The sequence below is a fragment of the Rhincodon typus genome, chromosome 34 (genome assembly GCF_021869965.1).
Source record: "Rhincodon typus isolate 14 chromosome 34, sRhiTyp1.1, whole genome shotgun sequence".
Classification (NCBI taxonomy): domain Eukaryota; kingdom Metazoa; phylum Chordata; class Chondrichthyes; order Orectolobiformes; family Rhincodontidae; genus Rhincodon; species Rhincodon typus.
In genome coordinates, this window is record NC_063365.1 from 20,386,436 (window position 1) to 20,407,295 (window position 20,860).

General features: G+C 40.8%; 2 protein-coding genes across 17 annotated transcripts in view; one reads left to right on the plus strand and one right to left on the minus strand.

The window, feature by feature from the left end:
* The window catches only part of mcu (mitochondrial calcium uniporter), a 156,442-nt gene extending 154,276 nt beyond the window's left edge, over positions 1-2,166 (minus strand). Inside the window, exon 1 of the mRNA XM_048616152.1 lies at positions 1,895-2,166. Coding sequence (XP_048472109.1) covers positions 1,895-2,014 — 120 coding nt within the window. The 5' untranslated portion in view covers positions 2,015-2,166. The remainder of the gene's footprint in view (positions 1-1,894) is intronic.
* Positions 2,167-3,978: 1,812 nt separating this feature from the next.
* The window catches only part of micu1 (mitochondrial calcium uptake 1), an 84,542-nt gene continuing 67,660 nt past the window's right edge, over positions 3,979-20,860 (plus strand). For 2 of the 16 annotated variants that reach the window (XM_048616148.1, XM_048616149.1), the window contains exons 1-2: positions 3,979-4,106; positions 13,094-13,153. The gene's annotated coding sequence lies outside the window, so the exon portion shown is untranslated. Of the gene's footprint in view, positions 4,107-4,279; positions 4,313-11,009; positions 11,138-13,093; positions 13,159-16,667; positions 16,780-20,860 lie in introns of those variants that run through there. The other 14 variants (XM_048616137.1, XM_048616147.1, XM_048616136.1 and 11 more) reach the window with 12 other exon arrangements.

Here is a 20,860-nt window from a genome sequence, read left to right on the forward strand (position 1 = left end):
GGATCCTTTTCACAAGTGGGAATAGTTTCTCCCTGTCTACTCTACCCAGATCCCTCATGAATTTGAAAACTTTCCATCAGATCGCCTCTCAGCTTTCTTCTCTCCAAGGAAAACAGTCCCAACCTCTCCGACTATCGTCATAACTGAGATTTCTCATCCCTGGCACCATTCTTGTAAACATAACTCATCCAATGATAATACCACTATGCCACTGCCTCCCCCAAATATAAACATAATGGTCTTATTCACTAAATTTCTAGGAACAAGCCATACTTCCACCATTTTCACATGCTCACAATGTTCATTTCAATCAAAAGCAAAGCAGCATCCAAACTGCCCTGTCTTGGCTCTTGAGAAATGTAGAGGTGGCAGAAAACATGTACAATTTGTTAAGCACTGTGGTAATGCAGTTTCCATGCACTGGGAATAGCCGTACTGGAAACAAGGCTCCAGGATGGTATTTGCAACTCTTTTGCCATGAGGTAATTGGAACAAGGGATTTCATGGGAATATCAGTTTGGAGAATTGTGGAAGTAATAGGAGCAGTTGGTTTCTAATTAATATCTAAAGCACATGTAATGGCTAAATTAGTCATCCAACATGTGACATGAACAGATGCGGGTCTAGGAGCAATGACAGGCAACTAAGTATAAATCATTCACAACTTTGCTCAGGAATCCTTGGACTGGGCATAAAAAAGTGCTCACATGCCAATCATAAATACACTCCCAACTGTACAGTTGCAGCAACAGCATCCAACGTTTTGATACTACTTACACGGGAGAAAAAAAGATAAGATTGCCTTCCCCTCTCCCAAGGTGTTGCTTTTGTTTAAGGGTACAGTTTCACAAGCAGGGACACCCTGAATCATCTTGACAGTGCAGCAGTTTTACAGCTGAGCAGACCATATATACAATGTGCACCATGAGCAGGGAACCAAGGAATTCCAGCTTGCAAACTCTGCTGCTAAGTAATTTCAATGCTATTCCCTTTGGTATTTCTTGCAGCACAACAGCTGTGTATCTTTCAAGTCAAGTGTTAGGCAGTCCTGCAGCAGTTCCCCGGTCTCCTTCTGCTTATCGCATGCTTCTCCCTCTCCAGCTCCCAGCCCAGTAAAGTGAAATCACTTTCCCCACCCACTTTTAATTCAAATGTTCCTTGATATGCTCTCTTTAAAAAAAAAAGCATCAAAACTTTTCATCACCATTCACCCAGGACTTGCCACATCCTGGGGCATTTTGGCAGACATTAGGTGCTTCCTGGAGAGACAGTTTCCATCCAGGGCAAGCCCCAGGGAGGAACTGCCTCCTTGGGGGAAGGGGCTGTAGACTGACTACTAGACAGTCACCCACTGTTCCCTTGTTCGTTCTTAAAGGGCATAGGTCCCAGTGCAGTAGAACTGGTTCCATCCTCTCCTGAGTCAAGGGGTCACTGCTGCAGCTTGTCTGTCAGCAAGTCGCCACAGGGTGGGAGAAGGGAAACCCAAGAATGGAGGGGAAAGACAGGGAAACCCTTCAGGGTGGGAGGAGGCGGGGAGAGAAAGAGAAATAAGGCACCCCTCGGAGTAGGGACACCCAAAAAAAAATGGGGAGGGAAGGAATAGGAAATCCCTCTAAAGATACTGCATTGCTCCAGATGGAGAACTAATCCCACCCCCAACAGTAGGGCTGGGAGAGAATAAACAATCTTCACCACCAAGCCCCCTAAAGTTTGGGGTGGGCACAGGATAGGAAATCCTTCAGAAGATGCTGGGACACCCCAGAGGGAGGACACCAGCCCAAAAGTGAGGCGTAAAGAGAGTACTCTCTCCCCACCTCGCCAAGGTGGGCGGGGACACCCAGGGTGCTCAGTAACTGGGTGGGAGACAGACCCCCATTCCCGGAAGCTCACTCACCGTCCGCTGCTGCTGCTGCCGCTGCCTGCTGACGCCCAGCCCGTTGAAGCTGCTAGCAGCTGCCACCGTCCGGGTGCTGCCCAGGGCGGCGGAGAGCAGCGCCCTTGCCGCAGTCGCCATCGCCGAGAATGTGGAGCCGAACCAGCGCCAGGGGAAGGGGGGAAACTGAAGGGATGGGGGGATAGGAGGGGGGAAAGAGATAGGGGCTTACTCCGTGTCCCTCTCGTTCCGCAGCGGCGGCCGCGGCTGTGGAAGGACCGGGAGGCGAGGGGGCGGGGCACGAGACACAACGCCCAATCAGATTGCGAGGGCGGGTCCCCCAGATGTCATTCAATTGACCACACCTATCAGAGGCGGTATACTGCGCCAGAAGCGTGGCCTAAAGCTGCCAATCACCCAATGGCCGGTGTTGATTGGCTCATTTAATCCACACATTCACCAATCAGAACCAGCCCCAAGTGGCTACAACCTGGAACTGCTGAAGGTTGATTCACTTTTTCCCCCATCTCTCTGTTTTGTTGCTGTTTTTAATGAGTTTGTTCCTTTTGTTTAAAAAAATGAATTAAAATGCACAACAAACATTGCAGTCAGTTTACGTCCTATATAAGATATACAACTCATCAATCATCTCTTCAATTAAAAGTAAACTGACTATCTCCAATGTACATAGAAATGCTGAGCGTTTACAAACCCTCGTAACCTAAAGCGAATGACAGCAAAACAAACTGCGGACAATGAAGATCTGAAATAAAAAGTCATTGATGGAGAAACTCAGCAGATTTGAAAGCAGTTTGAAAGCACAAGGATCACTAGAATCGAAACATTAACTCTGCTTTCTCTCTCCACAAATGCTGTCAGATCTGCAGAGTTTCTCCAGCGAGTAACATTTTTTGGCGCTATGTTCGTGGGTGTTTTACCTTTCAGAACCTTCATCCCCACGACAAGCTCGAACGAATGGAGGAATGGAATTAATAAATAATATTAGACTGGTTCCTCTCTACTGACGACGTTACCAGATCTGCTGAGTTTACCAACATTTTCTCTTTTTATCACATCCGTTCATACACGACGTCGGGCATGGCAGGGACAGCTGCGTTGGAAATCCGCCCATTTATTTAAACATTATGTACATTTCCTATTATTAAAAGTTTTCGGTATCCTTCAGTAAAATATCCATTAGTGTTAATTCTAACTTTTTATTTCTAATTATAGTGAGTTTTATTTATTCACCGATTCCTTTCCTCAAATTGTCAGACTCTTGTCTGTTTTGGAGATGTCTCATTCAGTCAATATCACAGAATCAGATTGTATGGACATTATCACCTTGTTCACCAGATTCATAAACTCCATCCCAGCCGAAACAGTGTGATCTTCGTTGAACCCTGAGGCAAGGTGATAAGAAATAATTGTGACTGCACCTCATAAGCAATTGTCTATGAAGCAGATTGGACATCTTGAGAATGTTATAAAACAAAATATAACTACAAGCAGAGAAAATGTTAAGGTTTACGCCTGAAATAATAGTTTACTTTCAAAGATTAACTAACATATTGTTATTTTCTTGCATTGCAGTATTTTGCCCTAAACCCAAGTTCGTTACTCAGTCTCATCAAAACCAGTGAAACCGGGAAGAACAATGAAAAAACAATTCTATATTTTATAACAACACTTGAATAATTTAAAAACTGAATATATGTATACATTTTAACCCAAAATTAAAATAATACAGATGCTGAAATCAAATTTCTGAAATACTCGGCAGGTCATACAGCATCTGGGGGAGAAAGAGATAGAATGGGGGTTTTTGGTAAGCAGAAATCTGCGGCTGCTAGAAATCTGAAATTAAAACAGAAAATGCTGAAAATATTCATTAGGCTTTTAAACAATCATTGGAAAAAGAAACAGAATGGAGCTTTCAGACCTATGATCGGTCAATAGAACAGGAAAAGTGAGTGAGATCACATCTATTCGTGGTCTGCCCATGACCTTGCACTGAGTCTAGACTGTAGCCCTGCAAGGATACACCGAGTGAAACAGTCCCCAATTTCAACTTTCGCTTCCTTGTATCAGCGCGCGGATTGGGCGGGGTCTACGTACGGCCTTACGCAATAACGTCTGGGAGGGCGTGCCCGGCGCGGATTCGGTTGGAGGGGGCTCTCAGGGCTGGAGGCAGCCCATCAGCCCAAAGCACGGAAACGGTGTGAGAACAGAGGTAGGGCCGGCTGTATGTCACCTGTCGTTAGGCGAATGGGCCGCTTCCTCCGTTCGGATCCGTTGGTTGGTTGCGGACGGAGTCGGGGCCACTCAACTCTCGGGAGGGGGCCCGTCGTCAGGGCAATGGGGGAGGGGCCACCGTCGGCGTCGGAGTCGGAGTCGGAGTCGGAGTGGGGCAACGATGGGTGTAGGAGTGGGGCAACCGTGGGTGTTGGGATGGGGGGGGGGGGGGGGGGAACCGAGGGGGTTGGGATGGGGGGGGGGTAAGTTGTGGGGTCACTGCCTGACAGGGTGAGGGACTCCTGCCTGGGAGGGTAGGGGGTGCTTCCTGACAGGGTGAGGGGGCGGACTCCCCTCTGTCCGGGGGAAAGGGGCAAGAATATTCTTGAAAACTATTGTACACTGTGCTTCTGTTTAATTCAAAAATGCCCATTGTCATAGAGCATGAAATGCCCAGACAATGTTATTTTCTCCTGCAGAGGACAGGTCTTTGTATATGGATAAATATAGAACATATAACATTACAGCGCAGTACAGGCCCTTCGGCCCTCGATGTTGCGCCGAGCTGTGAAACCAATCTGAAGCCCATCTAACCTACACTATTCCATTATCATCCATATGTTTATCCAATGACCATTTAATTGCCCTTAAAGTTGGCGAGTCTACTACTGTTGCAGGCAGGGCATTCCACGCCCTTACTACTCTCTGAGTAAAGAACCTACCTCTGACTTCTGTCCTATATCTGTCACCCCTCAATTTAAAGCTATGTCCCCTTGTGCTAGCCATCACCATCTGAGGAAAAAGGCTCTCGCTGTCCACCCTATCTAATCCTCTGATCATCTTGTATGTCTCTATCAAGTCACCTCTTAACCTTCTTCTCTCTAACGAAAACAGCCTCAAGTCCCTCAGCCTTTCCTCATAAGACCTTCCCTCCATACCAGGCAACATCCTGGTAAATCTCCTCTGCACCCTTTCCAATGCTTCCACATCCTTCCTATAATGCGGTGACCAGAACTGTACGCAATACTCCAAGTGTGGCCGCACCAGAGTTTTGTACAGCTGCAACATGACCTCATGGCTCCGAAACTCAATCCCTCTACCAATAAAACCTAACACACCGTAGGCCTTCTTAACAACCCTATCAACCTGGGTGGCAACTTTCAGTGATCTATGCACATGGACACCGAGATCTCTCTGCTCATCCACACTACCAAGAATCTTACCATTAGCCCAGTACTCTGTATTCCTGTTACTCCTTCCAAAGTGAATCACCTCACACTTTTCTGCATTAAACTCCATTTGCCAGCTCTGCAGCTTATCTATGTCCCTCTGTAACCTGCAACATCCTTCCGCACTATCCACAACTCCACCGACTTTAGTGTCATCCACAAATTTACTAACCCATCCTTCTACGCCCTCATCCAGGTCATTTATAAAAATGACAAACAGCAGTGGCCCCAAAACAGATCCTTGCGGTACACCACTAGTAACTGAACTCCAGGATGAACGTTTCCCATCAACCACCACCCTCTGTCTTACAGTTTGCCAATTTCTGATCCAAACCGCTAAATCACCCTCAATCCCATGCCTCCGAATTTTCTGCAATAACCTACTTTGGGGAACCTTATCAAATGCTTTACTGAAATCCATATACACCACATCAACCGCTTTACCCTCATCCACTTGTTTGGTCACCTTCTCGAAGAACTCAATAAGGTTTGTGAGGCACGAACTACCCTTCACAAAACCGTGTTGACTATCCTTAATCAAATTATTCCTTTCTAGATGATTATAAATCCTATCTCTTATAATCCTTTCCAACACTTTACCCACAACCGAAGTAAGGCTCACTGGTCTATAATTACCAGGGTTGTCTCTACTCCCCTTCTTGAACAAGGGGACAACATTTGCTATCCTCCAGTCTTCTGGCACTATTCCTGTAGACAATATCACTTTTATCTACCTTGAATATAAACCACCTTAGGATGTAAGCCAACACGACTAGGTTATGTATCTGCCTTTAGCCCAACTAGTTTGGCCAGTACTCCTTTAATGACACTTCATTCCTCTCTCCCATATTGTTAGTAGAGGTGGCTCATTGGTTCGTACTGCTGCCTCACAGAGCCAGGGACGCGGGTTTGATTCTACCCTAATGTGACTCTGTGTGGAGTTTGCACATTGTCCCTGTGCTTGCGTGGGTTTCCTCCCACAGTCCAGATATGTGATGAGATAACACAGTTTGGAGCTGGAGGAGCACAGCATGCCAGGCAGGCCGTCTGAAGAGTCCCAACCTGAAATGTCAGCTTTCCTGCCCGTCTGATGCTGCCTGGCCTGCTGTGCTCCTCCAGCTCCACACTCTGTTATCTCTGACTCCAGCATTGGCAGCTCTTACTATCCCAAAGATGTGCTGGTTAGGTGGATTGGTCATGTTAAATTGCGCATAGTGTCCAGAGATGCGAAAGCTAGGTGGATTAGCCATGGGAAATGCATGGATAAGGGAGGGGCATGGGTCGAATGGGATGCTTTTTGGAGGGTCAGTGTGGGCTTGATTTGGCCGAATTCCTGCTTCCACACTGGAGGGATTCTATGATTCGAGTCAGGGGATAGTCTGTAAAGACTAATGCAAAATATCTGTTTATAATTCAACCATTTCCTTGTTCCCCATAATTGGCTCCCCAGATTCACTTTCCAGGAGACCTATGTTCACTTTGATCTCTCTTTTTTTTTAGAAGAAGCTCCTATTGTTTTGTTTTTAAGCATTGTCAGTAAAGCACCTTCCTTGGCCATCCAGTCCTGGAATTTGCAGTCAGTACATGTGAAGCTGGAAAAGCATGGCAGGTCAGACAGCATCCGAGGAGCAGGAAAGTCCATGTTTCAGTCCAAAACCCTTCGTCAGCCCCAACAAAGGGTTTTGGCCAGAAACATTGACTTTCCTGCTCAGTTGCTGTCTGACCTGCTGTGTTTTTCCAGCTTCATATCTAAAGACTCTGGCTTCCAGCATCTGCAGTAATTAACTGTCTCCAAGTCCTGGAATTTGATTTGAACCCAGATCTTCTGTCTCAGAGACAAGAATGTTATCCATTATAACACAAATGCTTATAATTAAGTATTGGTGCTTGTAAGTCAAGAGCTGAGGATAGATTTATAGAAATGATTTGATCCACTAGTTGGAGGTTAAGGTATTGTAAGTCAGTGGAATAACCTCACCATAATGTATTAACATATTGGTTGTCATCCTCCTTTTATAATGCTAATGCACTGGGGTGTTGAGCACCAGGAAATATTTCTGTTTGGGTAAGTTAGTGTTTGGGAAAACTGGTCAAGGAGGAGAAAGGTGAATATCTTGGCTTCATTGAGAGAAAATAGCTTGAAAATAGGAATTATGCTTTACAGGAATTGGGTCAGAGTTGGGTGAGGAACTGAGTGGCATGTCTCTGGTCTCAATACAGTACAGGTTTAGAAGCACAATACAAAGTGATCGAGTTTGTAGATGAAAACCAAATAACGAGAGGGATAGCAATTGGAGGTGGCAGCCCAAGCTACAGAATGATTTGGCGAAGGTATGTAAGTGGCAGAACAAAGGCATATGAAATTTTTGGCAAATGAGTGTTTAATACTAAACTTGTAAGAGCAAGTGGACAACATATGTGTTTGATGGAATGGCATTGAAATAGCCAAGGATGAAGCCAGAAGAGACCCATGAGTTCTAGCAGACTGGATTCTACACAAGTCCAATGCATGGCAGCAAATAACAATGCCATAGAATGGTTAGCATATGTACAAATGGAGACAATTTTCATGTTAGAAGTAGTAAAGATCAAATCTTACCATTTTCTGGCAACATTGCATCCTGAATGTCACATTCCGTATGCTCACTCTGAAAGAAGAGGCATTGATATATTTGAGGCAATGAAATGAGAGGGGAAAATCACCCACAGGCTGATCTCTATTGCTAAGGGTTTGTTCGATGAAAAACGACCAGAGAAACTTGAACTGTTCAGCAAGGGAATGAGGTGCCTGGGAGGTAATCTATTGGCGGTATGCAAGATGACAGGAGTTGAAATGTTTTCATGGACCATTAATTTCAATAGAACTAGTAGATCCAGGATTGAACTCAAGGCAATTATTAAGAAAGATATAAAGGAACTGTCCTTCACAAGAAGAGTAATCAACACGTAAAATTAATTTCCAGATAGCCCATTTGGGAGAATTATGTGGAATTGGTTAAACAGAAATTCTGTGAAAGACTGAAGCAGGAATACTGTTAGAATCTCCCTGGATGTATGAAGCAAATTGGAACAAGTGGCTGGCTGTCCTCGCCACCCATAATTTCTTGTGACAGTTAGGGGAAGCAATTTTGCATGGTGTTGCATCCAACAACAAATCAAACAAAATTCTACAGTTACATTGAGGGTGTATTAAATATCAAATGCAATGTGTTTTGGATAATCATTTTATTTCTATGGGATTTTGGGTTTCTGGATTATTTGGTTAGCTGATCACTTTGGATAATAGTATTTGAATGAAAGATGAATCATGAAAATAATTAATGATTATACATGTCGTCATTACGTATTTCAATCCAGTTTGAGTCAGTGTTGTCTCATCTTTTAATAAAGACGTGTTTTTGATAATTGGTATTTATTAGGTACTAATGAAAAAAGATGAAAGCTTTTAAAGTCAAACAATTTGTGCAGAGTACTAAGGAGTCCTGCAATGTTGGCATACTGCAACTAGTATGTTGTCTCTAGTAGAATTCCACCAAAAATCCCAAGAAATACTGCTTGCAATGTCCAGTATTATCTGGAATACTATGACAAACCCATATCTCCTCCTCTTTGCCTTCTTAAAGTATTTGATGATTGGTCAGGGTCAACATCATGTTACAGAGATATACTGGCAAATATTTCAGATAAATAGCACGACGAACACAAACTAGGTGGCCCACATCTTATACCACTGGATGCTGTATGACGTGAAGGAGTTGTGTTGACTAAATTGTTTCTGCACTGATTAACTCTCATCCATTGGATGACAGAAATCTGATGGATTGTTGGGTGAATCTCGGGTATATAAGTGGTCCTTTATTGCTTTGCAAGGAAGTGACTTGAAGACAACATTACAGACATACAAGATATTCAGATTTACACTTTCTACTCTAGTTAATAATTGTTTTGCTAAACTGTAACTCCAGGACAATGGAATCTTGGTATAAACTAGTGGTAACTAATTCTACACTGACACCAGGCAACACCGCAGGGCTTGTTAGGTTGGTAAAGATGTAAATTGTAAAATCATTTCCTAGACTTAATATGTACCCATTAGTATTTTCAGTACCTCTGTAAGATACCACTTGGTTTGCCTCCTTTCAAGGCCAGAAAATAATTTATACTATTAAGCTTTCTCAGATGTCCATTGCTAGCTGCAAGCAATCAAAAATCTGGACGTGCATGAATTTATCTAGTGTTGAAGCATATACAAACCTATTAACTGTTGTTAATCATATTCAGAAAAACAAACCATGGGCATTTATCATTTTACTGAACATCCAAAGAAGAAAGTGTTTTAAGTGAAAAGTAAATCTTTCAACTCCATTTCATTATTTACTTTTCCAACAAAATATTTTTTAAAATGTTGCTACTGAAATTTTCATTAAATCAGTGTTGTTTGAACTGTTTTATCATAGAATCATAGAATCCCTACAGTGTGGAAACAGGCCCTTCGGCCCAACAAGTCCACACTGACCCTTGGAGCATCCCACCCAGACCCATCCTCCTATAACCCACACACCCCTGAACACTATGGGCAATTTAGCATGGCCAATCCACCTAGCCTGCACATCTTTGGACTGTGGGAGGAAACCGGAGCACCCGGAGGAAATCCACGCAGACGCGGGGAGAATGTGCAAACTCCGCACGTTTTGTGATCTGTAGTTCCATTTCCACATTTCTATTTGGCATGAGCCTATGTAATTGGATAGGATTCGATCACTCTCCGTGTACACAGTATCTAACCTTAGAATAAACAGCTGCTTTGCTTCCAATGAAATAAAACACAAAAAGCAATATGCAAGATATTGTGCATTGGGTGAGTAATAAGTATCTTATGCTGCTGATAAACTCACCTACTAATTCCCAATCACTCCCAACAATAGATTGAATTTTGTCAAACAATGTTTTATAGGTTAAAAGCAAAAGTCACTTTTCTTATTAACTCAAACATAAACAAAGGAAAGAACAGCCAAAGAACACAGATTTTATTGGATGAAAGTGATTGACGAACTGATTATGACATTTAAGTTTTTTTTATTCAGATATTAGAAAGGCAAAATGAGGGGAGCCAAAAGCATGCAACCTGATTTCAGACATAATTCTGTGGCAATTTTAACACTGTAGATTCATGACCCAATGTTTAAAATTGCTGGAATACTGTAACGAAATATAGTTTAAATGTGCATGCTGTCACCTGCTGTATCTTTCCCCCAGATCAATTCTACCTGCTTTCTGTTTGTCGTGCTATTTATCTGAAATATTTGCCGGTATATCTTTGTAACATGATGTTGACCCTGACCAATCATCAAATACTTTAAGAAGAGCAAAGAGGAGGAGATATGGGTTTGTCATAGTATTCCGGATAATACTGGACATTGCAAGAGGTATTTTTTGGGATTTTTGGTGGAATTCTACTTGAGACAGATTTGAGTTGACTGAGTTTGCTGCACTTAAATCAGTAATACTATCACATAGATGAATGCTGATCCTGTAGTTTTAAAATGACAGGAGTACCCATGTGGCTGTTAAGCAGATCCATTATATAAAAAAAACCTTTCTGTCTCTTGGGAAGTAAAATGATGTTGGAGACCAAAGAAAATCTGAAATGAAGTTATTATTTATTTGGTTGCAATAATGTGGGAGAGTTGTATGGCTTATTGATGAGCTGGCCTTCTTGCAGGTCTCCTGTTCAGAGGATTGAAACAACATTCTGGGAGAGTGTCATAATTCTGCTAGGATCTGTGAAGAGAAAAGACTGGTTAGCATTCATTATTCACAGTTGAAACATTAACCTGTCAAAACTCTTCATGAAAATAAAACAGAACTGCAGATACTGGAGATTTGAAACAAACAAGAACAGAAAGTGCTGGAGAAACTCGGCAGGTCTGGCAGCATCCGTGGAGAGAAATCAGGGTTAACATTTTGAGTTCTGTGACCCATCTTCAGCCACTCAAAATGTTAATTCTCCAGCACTTTCAGTTTTCGTTTGTGTCAAAACTTGTCAGAGTCTGTTGGATTTGCTATGTATTCCCTAAAACAGTACTGCTTGTTTTACTTCAAATTTTCTGTTTCTTTTTCATTCACTGTCACGTTTAACAAGCCTCTTCATATCATGTCAGGACAGTATAGTTTGACAGTTCCATTGAGAAGCAAGATGAGCAAATTTCTGCATGATTTAGAATGGAGACAATGTCTGGTATTCGTAAATTTGAGGAAATAGAACAATATGCATGAGGGCACAAATACAAATTTGAGTATTAGATTTGCCAAGATGATCTCTCACTCGTTGAAAGGATTATTACTTTTGGCATCAAGCTTAGTTTCTAACCCTTATTGATAATGTTTGACAGCATGTGGCATGATGATAAAATCTTTGATTTTAAAAAGAACTGTTACAGCAACTTTTCCAAGAAGGAGATACTATTACATGTAGATATTTTCTTATTACCCTGTTTAGAGATGTTCTTGCCCACCTCTGAAGCAGGTTAGACTTAAACTCAGGTCATAGGGTGGTTAAAAAGGCACTTGGCATGCTTGCTTTCATTGCTGAGTGCTGTGAATGTTTGAGTTAGCAAGTCATATTGAGGTTTTATAGGACACTGGTGAGGCCGCTTGTGGAATACTGTGTCCAGTTCTGATCGTCCAGTTGTAGGTAGGATATTTTTAAGCTGGAAAGGGTTTAGAAGACATTTGCCAGGATGTTGCCAGGCACGGAAAGTTTGAGTTATAAAGATAGGCTGGGACTTTTTTTTCACTAGTTCGGAGGAGGTTGAGAGGCCACCTTATAGAAGATTATAAAATAATGAGGGGTCTTGATATTGTTAATGGTAGGTGTCTTTTCCCTAGGATGGGGGATTTCAAGACTAGGGGGCATATTTTTAAGGTGAGAGGAGAGAGATTTTAAAAAAGACATGAAGGACAAATTTTTTACACAGAGGGTTGGTCATGTTTGGAATGAACTTCCAGAGGAAGTGGTGAATGCGGGTATAATTTCAACATTTAAAAGGCACTTGGGTAAGTACGTGAATAGGAAAGGTTTGGAGGGATGTGGTTCAGGAGCAGGCTAATTTAGTTTGGGATTATGTTCGGCGTGGACTAGTTGAACCAAAGGGTCTGTTTCCGTGCTGTATGACTCTACATTACCACTGTGCCACAAGAGCCTAACTGTCACGCATGTAGCATTGCTCATTTTCACCAGTTACATTCAAGTTGTCCATGTATGAAATAAAATTTCTCATGTTACTACCACCTTTTCGACAGTTTATTTGAATAATTTGGGGTCTGCTTTGCAATAACTAAACTGGCTCCAATAAATGATTGCCAAACCTCCTTCAACTCAAAAATAGTCATGATGCTCTTCAATAAAATCAGCTAGTTGGTAATGAAAAATTGTTGTTCATAAATAATTTAGAGTTTTCAAGGACCACCTCTGCATTGGGGTTTCACTGCTGCCAGCTCCAAACACAGTTAGAAAGACCTTTAAAAGTGTTTTATCCTTCTTTGTTGCAGTGTTGGTGTGGTTTTCCACTATCAGTGCTTTTAATGGTCCCAATCTTTTTTAAAAATCATTTTGGCATGCCATTAAAAAAATTGTTAAACTTTGGAAAAGTCTGCGCTGAAAATGCTGACTTCTGTCCAGACATGTTGACTGACCCATTTATATTTTGAGACTAGCATTTTTATTGTTAAAATTCAGAATGTTTTTTGTTCACAGTTTGTGATCTGAAAGGTGTCGACCACCAGAATCTTGAACTTCTGGGGAATCATAATTCAGGTGAGGTATGTGGCATGCATTTTGTGATATGTTGAGCCAACTCCTGTCAATGCAAACATAAAAACTTCCATTATGCCATGCAATGGAGGTGGGTCGTGTAAGAAAAATTCAAAAGTGAAATAGCAAATAGTTTTGGCAAAAAGGAGTGATTGAAGTGCATAGAAAATTAAGTAAAATGTGATCATTTTTAAATTTTGTGATTGGCCAAATTATCCAACCATTCCTTTGTCAGCAATTGTTGAATATATCCAGTGGCATGTTAATTGAATGAACTTAAAAGGGATTGTGTATAACTTCACTATGCCAAGCTTTGCTCTAATTTAACCAAGAATATGGATATTAATGCTCCTATGATGCTGCTTGGCCTGCTGTGTTCATCCAGCCCTGCACCTTGTTGTCTTGGATATTAATGCTGTTCTGTTACAAACTGTAAGTACATACTTAGGAAGGGAGAACCTTGACCCATTCACGATTCTGACCTCCCAGTGACTGGTAACAAATGCACTGTTTATCCTGATGCAAACATTCTGTTTTTAATCTTCTTGACCACATTTTTGCCTCAGCCGCTTTCTGTGGCAGACAATTTGACAGGCTCATCCCATATCCTTAAACTGTGACCTGTAGTTCTGGACTGCCCGGTCATCAGGAACATTCTTCTTCTGTTTATCCTGTCTAGTGCTCTTAGAATTTTATAGGTTTCTACGAGATACCCCTTCATCATTCTAAACTCCAGTGAAGATAGTCTTTATCGATGTCACATGAAGAGAGGGTGCAGTCCTGCCAATCCTGGAATCAACCTGGTACACCTTTGTTGCATTCCCTTCATAGCAAAGACTTCCTTCAGCACATAAGGAGACCAAAGCTGTACACATATTCCAAGTGTAGTTTCACCAAGGCCCTGTACAATTACAGCAAGATATCCTGCTCCTATGTTTGAATTCGCTTGCTATGAAGACAAATGTATCATTTCCTTTCTTTACTGCCTGCTGCACCTGCATGCTTACTTACACGAACTAGTATTCAAGGACACCTAGGTTTCATTGCATTTCCCTTTTTCTCAATCTGTCGCCACTTGTCACTATATTGCACACGTTAATGTATTTCTCACTATTTTGTTAATATTACAGTTGCCAGTGATCCTGTAAATTTTCATCACATTGCTTCTAAGCTCAATTGGTACTCGTGTTTACCTAAATCGGTATAAATTTGACATAGTCAACTACTCTGAATTAATTCTTTCTGAGGGAATGAAAACTACAAATTCCAATCTCCCACATTCTTCCGACAATTTTAAAACATACATTTTGTGGTAAATTACTGCTACTTACTGATTTACCACATATTTTTCTGTCTGTCCGACCTCATTGATCATGATTCTGGGCCTCTTTATCTTAACTGAAATTGTTGAAAACTGTATGCACTTTGTCGATTGTAATGAAAGATTTGCGGTGTTCAATCCTGTTGGACTGTTTTATTTCATGCTGATATTTTTGCACAAAAGGTCTGTCCTGGGAGCCTGCTGTGAGTTGAACATCCACCACTAACCTTTTTTGCTTCTGTATGTTGAACTCATACAGTGTTGCAATGAGTCTTATTACTAGTGCTCCATGATAGATACTGAAATTAATACACTGAGATGATGATAGAGAAGGCTCTTAATAAAAACTGATTAGAAGAACTGTGCACCGCAAGGAAACTTTTAGCATGCTACTTTATTATCAATTAAAATATCCTAAGAGGTGTAGAATTTGTGTAACTTATTAATGAATAGGTATAGTGTATGCGTAGAAATATAAATTGTTTCTGGGTATTTTACTGTTTTTAAAATGTTGTGTAATCATAGGATAGTGCTATCAAATTATTCTTGTTAAATGTGATGTGATCTTTGGAGAAACGTGCTCTACTGTTTCCATGTGCTTGCCACCTAGTCCTACTTTGTTCCTGAGAGAAACACATCACATCAGTTAGTCATGGTGGGTGGGGGAGTGGCATTGGGACATTGTTGATGATATGGAATTTAAAGAAATACTGCAAGTGTATCCCAGACTCCCCTTCTTTGATTGCTAAATTAAGAATTGTTTAGTTTTACGAAATAGTTTTGCAATGTACCAGCACTGAGGTGATGTTCAGTCAGTGTGGTGTTAGCAATCAAAAATGCTTTTGCCATGTCTATGTTATCCTTCTCCACTTGAGTACCAGTGCTTTTGTTCACAAATTATTTCAGATTTTTAATTTTTTTTAACTTTGTATGAATATATTTGCTAATTAGCAAAATTAAAAACCCGTGGACTTAAAAAAAGATGGATATCAAATTGGTTGCGGGACAGTTAAGAGAGAGCAAGGATGAGTAGATGTTTCAAACAGGAGTGGTTCTTGTGGTGTGGTATTAGTGTCCCTCCGACTGAGCCAGAGAGTGTCTTGTGTCTTCACAGGTCTGAACAGGTTGATATAAAAATATCTACATTTGTGTTTCTCAAGGTATTTTCTGATGGATTCGAATGACATAGACTTGGGGGTAAAACACTGTTTAATTAGTTATTAACTTCCAGTGTTTAACATCACTTCATTGATGTTCCTAGCTGTGTCAGGAAATATACTGTTATGTGAATGGGATGAAGACTAAGTCCATGTAGGTTCCAGCAACATATTTACAACTAAGAAAGAGGTTCTGCATGGAGAGTATGAGAACCTGGCACTAAAGTAAAAATCAGGACTTCAAAGGTTATAATCTCTGACCTGAGGTGCATGTAAATTAGCATAGGGTACATAAAATTAGAGAAATGAATATGTGACTTAAAGACTCATATGGAAGAAGTAGGTTCTAGTTCAAGGGCCGCAGGTACCAGTACTTGGGAAAGTGGGGACAGTATTGTTGGGACACTTGACATGTTTGCACCTGTACTGTGTTTTGCCTAGTGTTCGTGAGAACCACAAAATTAGGGAAGTAGAGAGAGATTTAAACTAAATAGTGGAAGCAATAGATCAAACGTGGAGCAAAATGTGGACACGAGAGGAAAATAGTATTTTATGGGAAATGAGGGTCTGAGAATGGCAGGAAGGGGCAAACCAGGGGGGAAAAAATCAAGACGAGATGTTACCAAGATTACAAGATGTCAAAAGTAAAGATTGTGCATCTGAATACCTATAGTGTTCATAACAAATTGATAGCACGGATTGAAACAACAAATATGATCTGATAGACATTAGGGAGAAATGGTTTCAGGTTGACAAGGATTTAGTTCTGATTATAGAGGGCTATGTGGCATTCAAGAAAGCAGGAAACTAGGTGAAGTTGAAGGGGTATTACTGTTAATCAAGGATGGCATATATGCAAGAGTTTGAGATGACCTTGGTTCAGAAAATCAGACTATAGAACAAAAACAGAAGTTGCTGGAAAAGCTCAGCAGGTCTGGCAGCATCTATGAAGAAAAAAAATCAGAGTTAATGTTTCAGCTGTGGTGACCCTTCCTCAGAACCCGACCCGAAACGTTAACTCTGATATTTTTCTTCACAGATGCTGCCAGACCTGCTGAGCTTTTTACAGCAACTTCTGCTTTTGTTCCTGGTTGACAGCATCTGCAGTTCCTTTTGGTTTTGATCAGAATATAAAGTTGCTTTGGATGGAGGTAAGGAATAGTAGCGGAACAAAGCCATCAGTGGGCATGGTCTCCAGGCCACCTGACAGTGTCCATAAAGTGGGACAAGGTACAGAAGAAGTAATATTGGATGCTTGACATAAAAGGCCTCAATAAGTGACTTTATTCTACACAAATTAGAACAAACAGATTAGCAGTAGTAGCCTGGATGAGGCATTCATTGAATACTTCGGAGAAAGTTTCTTAGCACAGCACACTTTGGAACTGTTTACTTTGAAATTGGTGCTGTGTAATGTGAAATAATTAATAATGACCTCAAAATTGAGGCACCCCTTGATTGCAGCAACCACAATATGATTGAAGTTTACATTGTTTGAATGTTTGAAGACTAAGGCTAAGACTAGTTTTATAAAGCCAAGGAAGTGCAATTATATGGGCATGAAAGCTGAACCAGTAGAAGAAAACTGGCATGATTGGTTAGGAAATTAAGTCAATAGAGACACAATGGCAAACTTTAAATGGCTATTTCAGAATATTCAGAAAAACTATATTCATACTACAAATAAAATTGTAAAGCAAGAACTCATTACCCACAATTAACGAAAGAACTTGGGGAAGGCATCAAACCTAAGGAAAAAAGCTTACAAAATGCGCAAAAATGAGTGGCGGGTCAGATGATTGTGTGGAACGTAAAGAATGGCAGAGAATGACTAAAACATTAATCAGGAGGAAGAAGTTAGAGTTGAGGAATGGAAAAGCAGTTATTAAAGGCGCTAAGAAGGAAAAGAGTAAGTAAAATAAGTATTAGTCCTTGAGAGAATGAAAATGGGGAGTTAATAGTAGATAATGAGGAAAAGATGAATGAAATGAACAGACACTTTGCCTCTGTCTACACTATGAAGGATATAAATCAGGAGGTGGATGGGAGAGATGAATTTAGTGAAATTACAATTATGAGGGGTTTTTACTAAGTAAACTGATGGAGCTGCAGGCTAATAAGTCTCTGGTTTCGATGAACTTTATCCTAGAGTCTTAAGAGGTGAGGTAGAAGGTACATTTTTCAAAACTCCCTGGACTTCAAAAGGTTCCATTGGACTAGAAAACGGCAAAATATCCTCTCTGCTCAAGAAGGGAGGGAGGCAGGAAACTAATGGCCAGTTAGCTTGACATCTGTCATGGGGAGGTTGTTAGAATTGATCATTAACAAGACTAGAACTGTGCACTTAGTAAAACTGAAAGTATTCAGGAAGAATATGGTTTTGTCAAAAGGAAATCATGTTAAACAAGTTATTGGCGTTCTTTGAAGGATTAGCATCCACACCTTGGATAAAGGGGGAGCCCTTAGATGCACAATACTTGGCTTTTTTTAAGGCATTTGATAAAATCCCACAGCAAAGATTATTGCTGAACATAAAAGCTCATGGTGTAGGTCTTAGTATATTAACATGGATAGAAGATTGACTGACTGGCAGAAGAGAGTTTGCATAAATGAGTCTTTGGCAGGATGTGAGAAATAGAGTTCCACAAGGTTCTGTGCTAAGGCCTCAACTTTTCACAACTTACATCAATGACAGATGGGAGCAAACTCATGGTAGGTAAATTTGCAGGTGGCACCAAGATGGCTAGGGAAGTATGTTGTAAAGAAGTCATAAGGGAGTTGCAAATGGATGTAGAGTGAAGGGTAAAATCTGACAGATGGTGTTTTATAGTGGGGAAAATATGAAATTATTTAGTCTAGCAGGAAGAGTGAGAAAGGAGAGTTTCATTTAAATGGAGAACAACTACACTTTTACTAGGTGGAAAGAGATTTGGATGTCTTGTTCCACAAGTTACAGAAGTTAGTCTGCAGGTACAGCATGTAATAGAGAAGGCTAATAGGGAAGTATCCTTTATTATGAGATGAATTCAATATAAAAGTGAGGATATTATGCCTATGCATTATTGGTGAGACCACATATTGAGTACTGTGTGTAATTTTGGTCTCCTTACTTAAGGAAGAATGCAAATGCATTGAAGGTTGTTCAGAGGAGATTTACTAGGTTGATACCTGGAATGAACGTGCCTTATGAGGATGGGTTGGATGGGCTGGGCTTGTTGACACTGGAGTTTAGAAGAATAAAGGGTGACTTAATTGAAATGTATAGGACCCTGAATGGTTTTGGCAAGTTGGTCATGGAAAAGGTGTTTCCTCCTGTGGCTCAGCCCAGAATTAATAGCATTGTTCACCCTTTCAGGACAGAGATAAAGAGCATTTTTTTTCTCTCTGAAGGCTGTTTTGTAACTCTTATGCCACGAAAGGTGGAGGTGGGGGTCATTAAATATTTTTAAAACAGCTGTGGTTAGATTATTGTTAGGCAGGGGAATAGTGGATTGCTGGGTTGAAACACAAACAGATTGGCCATCATCTTGTTGAATGGAAGAGCAGGCCTAAGGGACTGAATGGTATACTTGTGCTTTGATTTTGTTTGCTTATATGTAAATGAGGGAACTTGCAGTTGGTTTGGAATAGTTTAACAGCAAGGAAAAAATAAGTTGATTAGTGTTTTTTATATCAACACTCAGAAATCTTAATTTCAACAAATTACTGACATTGGATTTACAGTGCACAATGACCAGACATCTTTGATGATAGGATAACCTTTTCGAGTGTTTGAAAGTGTTGTGAAAACTTGTGTAAAGCACTGAATGAAAAACTCCAGACAGCTACAGCCAAATGAGCAGATGTGACAGGTCAACAACTACACAAAACATAATTGAGTACTTCCCGAATTAAAATTTTTCTGTATGCAACATCTTCTATTGTTACTACACTCAAACATACCTGCCAATAGGGTCATTGTGAGGTTGAGGTTTCTTTCAGTCTGTTTGTAATGTTTATCTTTCTTCCTCCATAGAGATCTACGAGCTATGATAGCAGTTTTCAAATGCAGCTTGAATGAGATTGGGCACTCCAGTCTGTTGCAGATTACAGCCAAAACACTACACTATACCAATCTGCTCACTCCGCAATGCCAACAATGTGGTGACCTTTTCTCCAGTTACTTACAAACTAGACCTCAAGAATTGGAGAATGCAGAGAGAATTTCTGAATTTACATTAATTTTAGAATGATCATCCACCCTTGCCTTGATGCACACTTAACCATTGTCCATTCCTTTTAAAAGAAAGTTAGCATAGATTGTGAATGCTTCTATTTGGGAGGTCATGTTGCGGCTGTACAGGACATTGGTTAGGCCACTTTTGAAATACTGCATTCAATTCTGGTCTCCCTGCTATAGGAAAGATGTTGTTAAACTTGAAAGGTTTCAAAAAAGATTTACAAGGATGTTGCCGGGGTTGGTGATTTTGAGCTATAGGGAGAGGCTGAATAGGTCGGGGCTATTTTCCCTGGAGCAGCAGAGGCTGAGGGGTGACCTCATAGAGGTTTATAAAACCATGAGAGGCATGGATAGCATGAATAGTCACGGTTTTTTTTCCTTGGGGGGGTGGTGTCCAAACCTAGAGGGCATAGGTTTAAAGTGAGAACGGAAAGATTTAAAAGGGATCTAAGGGGTATCTTTTACAGGCTGAAGGCTGGGCCTGTATGGAATGAGTTGCCAGAGGAAGTGGTGGTACAATTACAACATTTAAAAGGCATCTGGATAGGTACATGAATAGGAAAGGTTTAGAGGGATGTGGGCCTAATGCTGACAAATGGGACCAGATCAATTTTAGATATCTGGTCGGCAAAGACAAGTTTTACCGATGGGTCTGTTTCTGAGCTGTACATCTCTATGACCCTATGACTCTACTTCAGAAAAATTGAAGCTTATCCTCCAACTGCACCTACAAATAATCCTTAGCTAATCTTTGTAAATCCAACCATAATCAGCCGGTAGAGAGAGGTTAGTTAATCTTCATAAAAGGTAAAATGCAGTTAACAATTTAGAACCTGCTGTGTTTGTGACCTCAATTTTATTAGCATGATCAGGTGCCACTTAATACATTTTTTAAATTTACTTTGTTTTCATTCTACATGAATATTCATATTTGATTTGGAACATTAACTCTATCTGTTTCTATAGATGCTGCTACGTCTGAGTATTTCCAGTGCTTTCTGATTTTTATTCAG